The sequence below is a fragment of the Acanthisitta chloris genome, unplaced genomic scaffold, assembly GCF_000695815.1.
Source record: "Acanthisitta chloris isolate BGI_N310 unplaced genomic scaffold, ASM69581v1 scaffold18791, whole genome shotgun sequence".
Lineage (NCBI taxonomy): Eukaryota > Metazoa > Chordata > Aves > Passeriformes > Acanthisittidae > Acanthisitta > Acanthisitta chloris.
This window is the reverse complement of record NW_008657892.1, coordinates 18,869-25,064: the sequence shown is the minus strand read 5'-3', so window position 1 is coordinate 25,064 and position 6,196 is coordinate 18,869. Positions and strand designations below refer to the sequence as shown.

At 39.8% G+C, this 6,196-nt stretch overlaps 1 protein-coding gene across 1 annotated transcript; it reads right to left on the bottom strand.

Moving 5' to 3' along the window:
• Positions 1-561: 561 nt before the first annotated feature.
• Positions 562-5,804, bottom strand: LOC103811905 (serpin B4-like). The gene is made up of 6 exons (XM_009084906.1): positions 5,637-5,804; positions 4,268-4,396; positions 2,776-2,893; positions 2,295-2,437; positions 1,646-1,813; positions 562-966 (listed from the first exon to the last, which is right to left on the bottom strand). Exons 1-6 carry the CDS (start codon positions 5,802-5,804, stop codon positions 562-564), a joined length of 1,131 nt encoding a protein of 376 aa, XP_009083154.1.
• Between the last annotated feature and the right edge of the window lie 392 nt (positions 5,805-6,196).

The window sequence follows — 6,196 nt, the reverse complement described above, 5'->3', positions numbered from 1 at the left end:
CAGCAGAAATTCCTGAGAGTTCCAGCATGAAACACTGCTCCTGATCAGTGTTTCAAAGAGAGGTCCCCTGGGAATACTTTGCTACTCCCCTACAAAGTTGCATTTTCCTTTAGACCTGAACAAAGGTTGGGTAGGTAAAATGAAAAGAGATCAAGTACCTGAGCTTATCCTTTTAATGCAGATCCCTGTCCTCCTGTCTCCTTCATGTGAGAGAATGTATCACTTATCTTTAGGGCATGGGTTTATTGGATACATATTGCATTAGGAAGAATAAGATTTTCTATGCAGATGTCTCTAGAGGCCTACAGCTCTTTGGCCGATATCATATAGTATATTTTAAGGTAGATGTCATTTTTGCAAGGCCTCCTCAAAGTAAAACATGCCTGAAGTTCATGGGGTTTAGGTTTTATCTTTAATTTGGCTCTTCTCGGATAATCTTTTTTTACAGCAAGTCAACACTTCAGGATAAAGCCTAGAGAAATGTGTTTGTCATTTGTCCTTACTGCTTGTCAGTTGGGATGTAAGTGGGGAGAAAGATCTAATTTCCAATATAACCTCCACTTAAGGAGAGGAGTATCGTCCAAAGAAGAGGATGGTGTTGGTTTGGTTGTGTCTGATGAAGAAGAGGAATGGATGGTCAGCTTTGAACTCATAAGTAATTGGGCGACACAGTGGCACTGCAGCAATCCCCATGGCACAAGCTGCTTCAGTGCCCTCTTCATTGACTTCCATTATTGTCTTCTGGATGGCCTTAGACACAACCAAGCCATCTTTCGTAGATATCCCTGACAAATCAGCTTTTCCCCAGTCAAAAACATTCATTACTCCCATCTCCTGGAGAGTTTTGTTGAGAACATAACTTTCCTCCATCTTGAACTGAGGCAGGTACACCTTCACTTTCAGCGGTTGCATCTTAGTTGTGCTGGTCCATTCTGCTAGTTTTTCGTAGGTTAGGGCACATTCAAGCTGTAAGACAGTATTGATAATAATGATTGACACCATAATGAATGAAAGGAAAAGAAGTTCCTTGAGTACTGTGTACAGTTCTGGTGTTCCCAACATAAGAATGACATGGAACTGTTGGAGCAAGTCCAGAGGAGGCCACAAAGTTGATAAGAGAACTGAAGTACCTCCCCTATGAAGACAGGCTGAGAAAGTTGGAGCTGTTCAGCCTGGAAAAGAGAAGGTTGTGTGGAAACCTCATAGCAGCCTTCCAGTATCTGAAGGGGCTATGGGGAAGCAGGAGAGAGACTCTTTGTTAGGAACTGTAGTGACAGGACAAGGAGTAATGGGTTCAAACTGAAAGAGGGGAAATTTAAGTTAGATGTTAGGAAGAAATTTTTTGATATGCAGGTGGTGAGGCACTGGCACAGGTTGCCTATGGAGGTTGTGGATACCCCAGCCCTGGCAGTGTTCAAAGCCTGGTTGGATAAAGCCTAGAGCAACCTGGTCTAGTGGGAGATGTCCCTGCCCATGACAAGGCAGGGTTAGGACTAGAAGATCTTTAAGGTCCATTCCAAGCCCTTAACATTCTATGATTCTGTGATTCTAAGTTCAGTGTTTCCCACTTGTCTTCTGACCACGTTGGAGCAATGTTAAAGTATTGTTCTCTATGTATGTTATTAGAGAGAAAATAAAGTATTACCTGTTCTAGGCCAGTAAAGTCATCACAGTCAACTTCAGGAAGAAGAATGAACATGCTCAGTTCATTATTAAAGTATTGGAGCTCTATGACTTTCATTTTCAGTTCCTCTATGATGGCCATGTTAAAATAACCTTCTTGAAACATCATCTGCACTGTCCTCCTCTCATTCTAGAACACAAGAAACATACTAAATGGAAAATACAGGAATTATCAGCCTGGTTTCAATTGGTTTCAGTTTTCTCCTGAGTTAATTTGTCTTTAGCTCATTTTTTTCCTGGAAGCACACACTGTTCTCTTTGTAAATAGTAGCAGAGAAACAGAATACTGAATTTCAATCCCAAAAGCAGACTGTTTTTGAAACAGCATCCTTAGTTGCAAAATAACCAACAAAGTTAGTGCATGTGCTCAGTGGCTGTGACCTAACCAGGATCTCAGTTGCAAGAGATGCATCTTCTGATGTGAATTAGTACAAAGAGTTACATATTTGGTTATCAAACTGGAGAGAAGATGCAGCCTTCTATTGTTCTGGCTGAAGACCACTGTTTTTGTTGTGGGATTACAGAGAGGAGGAAAGCTCCCATCTGTTGTTAAAGGGGACATACATCTGATTTCCATCTCCCAGCTGCTTCAGGTCCTGCCCATAGTGTACCTTGTTCAGATGGAAGTATGTTTCTTTAGTGTCTTCTTTCTTAAATTCTACTGCCCACTTTCCTTTAAAATATATAGCATTGACCAGGAGAAGTACAGTAGAGGGATCAATAAGCCCAGCAGCAAACAGGTCTTTGATTTTACCTTTAAAAATAATGAATTAAGAAGGATTATTTCTTGGTTCAGGCAATCAGCTGACTTTGACTACGAATAATTATTTCTGTAAATCTGAAAAGTAGTATAATGCTGTCAGACAAAGAATAAAAAGTTTATGTACATCTTTGGAAGACAGGAATTCAATGCAATTTTGCTCCTCTTCCTACATCTATTTCCTACTGAGAAAAAAAATATTAAAAAGCAGTATGTGTTTAATATATAAAAATCTTCCTACCTTTAGAAAAAAACTAGAAAGTGAAATTATGACATGATATTTCTAACTGGTTCAATTGTAAGCCAAACAACCTGCATATTTGCTTCCTTACCTTTTGTCTCATTTTCCACCCAGAAGTTAATTTTGTCTCTGACTTCTTCTTCAGTGTATTTAAAATTCACTGGTTCCAGTTCTGCTCGATAGAATTTCTTTGTGGAATCCAAGTATTGCTGGAAAGTTCAAATTGCAGAAGTTTACTGCAACGTGATCATTTTTGTAAGATAGATAATTTCATGGCTTCAGGATAATTCCATGTAGTAGAACAGCAAGAAAAAATGAGTAAAAAGGCATATGTAACAAATTCATTGAAATAACTCAAACATTCAGTTTTTAGAGAGATAATATTTAAAAAAAATTTGCAAATATATTTTTTTGTATTTTCAATCTGTACTGAGCATCAGAAATGTCTCAGCACAGTGTAAAATATCTAAGATCAAAATCTGATATCTTTGTTTAAGATATATCTAAGATCAAAATCTGATATCTTTAAGAGTTTTTATCATTGTTATGCTGCCTGTCTTCCTCCAACCACCAAATGATGAAGGTTGTTTTCTTTTAAATGAATAACCAGGACTGATAATGTCACAGTGAGATGTACTGTGTTACTCAGTGTGAATATATACACTGTAAAATTTATAACTTAAGTATAAAACTTTAGCTGGCTGCTGGTCACCTTTTTCCAGCTCTGAAAGTATCTCTTTACCTACAGCACAAGGGAAGCATCTTGGAAATGAGATGAGATCTTGACTTGAAAAGAGAAAGGTGGTTATAGAGGTAAAACAGCACTCTTCCTGCAATACTCTTTAAAACATCTCAAGTCTGTTTTCCTGAGTGAAATATTTGTATTGACTTGCATTGCCTGGGCATCATTGTTCCCCAGGAGTGTTCTGAGGTGCTCAATTCAACTTATATTAGACTAACTGACATAAATCTCAAAGATGTTACTTTCTTCTAAGTCTTGTTTGAAAAGGTACCAGGAATGAGAGTCCTGTATTTGCATAGACTCTTAGAGAAAAGTGCAAGAGTAAGTCAAATCACTTTATTAGAATCATAGAATGGAAACAAAGAAGGCACTGGGGGAGAGGGAGAAGTCTTCTGATGGACACAGAGCTTTCTTGTTTGGATAGAAATAGCACAGCAAGTGCCAGTTCTGTTAGACATAGAGCATATGTGGTAAGGATATATTGACAGTGATCACTGCTATCACATTTTCTGGAATGCTCAGGGGGAGCTATTACCATAGATCTGTTTCTTCATCTTAAAGTTTTAACTCTGGCTTCCCCATGCTCTGCCCCGTGTCTAACCACTGGGCAATTGAGATGGAAAGGCTCCCTGAGACTGTGAGCTGTGAAGTGTAGACATTTAGCACCACATCCTAACAGTGCCATTGTGTTTCATTTCCCTTTGTGCTTTATGATGGAAAACATTCTGCTGAACTAATTCCCAACTACTGTTAAAATGGACATTGCTTTATGATGGAAAACATTCTGCTGATCTAATTCCCAGGAACTGTTAAAATGGACACGGACACCACGGCCACTTACCTGGAAGAATGGATAAGTAATTTCTCCAAAGAGCCTGTTGGCAATGGTGAGACAACAGCCTGGTCTGGGTTCACTGACTTCAGCCAACAGAGCCTGGAACTGGGAATGGACTCCTTCAGCTTCCTCACACTTCAAACAGGAAAACAGAATTTTCATGGTAGGCTTGAGCTTTCCTATTCAAAGCTGGACCTGAGGGTGAATTGCAGTCTCCCTCTGCATGAGAATCCCAACTCTGCCCAGTTGATACAGGCATCAGAATAAATGCATCAGGACACCACCTCCTACTCCCCCTGTACCAGATGTACAGAATGACAAAACAATTCCCCTTCAGACCCACACCAGTTCACCTCCAAATCATGTTGCATCATACAGTGATGTGTCTGTGCACACTAAGCAAAAGACTCATGGCTTAGAGACTGGGAGAAAAAGCTCCAAGGTGTCTTTGGCATGCCCTGTAGACAAACCTTTGCAGGTGCCAATTGAAGCACTTAGCATATTTTAGACTGGTACTGCTGTTTTGGTTAGAAACCTGTAATGAGAAGACTTATCTTTGGAAATGTGTCATCTTACAAGGCCTCTTAAATAACTAATAATGGAACGGTAATAAGCAGGTCTGCAAATCTAGACGGAGAGACAGGGATCAGCCTTGCCATGCTTTATGATTAAGTGACTCTCTGCAACAAAAAGGGTGACAAACTGAGTCCTGTTGCTTCATCTCACAGCTGCAATTGTGTCTTACCTTCTCAGAAGGGTATCTGTTTCCCTGGCTTGTACTTCTCAAAACTTCACTGAAATGAAATACCTGCAATGTAAATGTTGGGTGAATGTAGCTGAGGGATGGTACTTCAAAGCTAAAGCAGCGTTGCAGCCTATCCCAAAACACAGCCAGACACTGGTGAAAGCCCCCTTTGTTCTTTACAATAAGATTCTTGCTAGTGAACCAACAGTTTTAGTAGAGGGTGAGCTTGTGAGATCTTTGAAATTTTTGAGATCTTTGAAACCTTTCTTCTTAAGAGAGAAGGCTTTGGGTTTCCAGAGAAGGCAGAAGACCATATTAAAGGGAACAAACACTGAGCCCTGGAGGGTGCAGGGATACCTCCAAAACATTTTCTTTAGCATGGATGCATTCATTGAATGATCAATTAGTGAAATGTTTAGTCTGAAGAAGTTTGGTACATTCATTGAATGATCAATTAGTGAAATAATGTTTAGTCTGAAGAAGTTTGGTGTTAGGAACAGCATCATGTATTTTTAAAGGGCCTTCTGTGTGCATCAATCCTTTGTATGTTTAGAAACTATTTAAGATGGTCCTATCAGCCTCTTGGCTCATACCTTGCACTATCCCCTTTTCAGAGCAAAGCAAATGTACCTTCTCAATCTGTTCAAGTGTGTTGCCCCTGGCTCCAAGGACAACCATTCCAAAGGCAGCTGACAGACTTAGTGGGGAGAAGAAGATGTTTTCATTTACTTTTCTTTTGCTCAGCTCTCTGAAAAAGTCAAGACAGAACTTGGCATTGGCTGCACTGAGAGAGCACATTGTGTTCCTGTAATCTCCTGCAACAAGGGAAAAAATAATTTAGGCTTCTCATCGTTACACCTGGTACGTTTAGATGCCTTGGTAGAGTATGGTAAGGTTTTCTGCAATAGCTTGGCTGAATTATTCAGCACTTCAGAGAAGATTCTCTGTTCATCACATTTAGGATTTCACAGTGAATCTGAAAAACAGCATCCCAAATGGCAGGAGAAACACATTTGCAGAAACAGTGTTCTGAGCTGGACTGTTTCTCCATTCTAGCAATAGCTATGGATTTGTCACTGAGTCCTAACTTTGTCCTAACCAGAATGCCAGCTCAGTTTGTATCTTGATCTTTCCAGCCTTAAGTCCTCCAGGCATAGCACTTATTAATTACAACCTTGATCATATCTTAC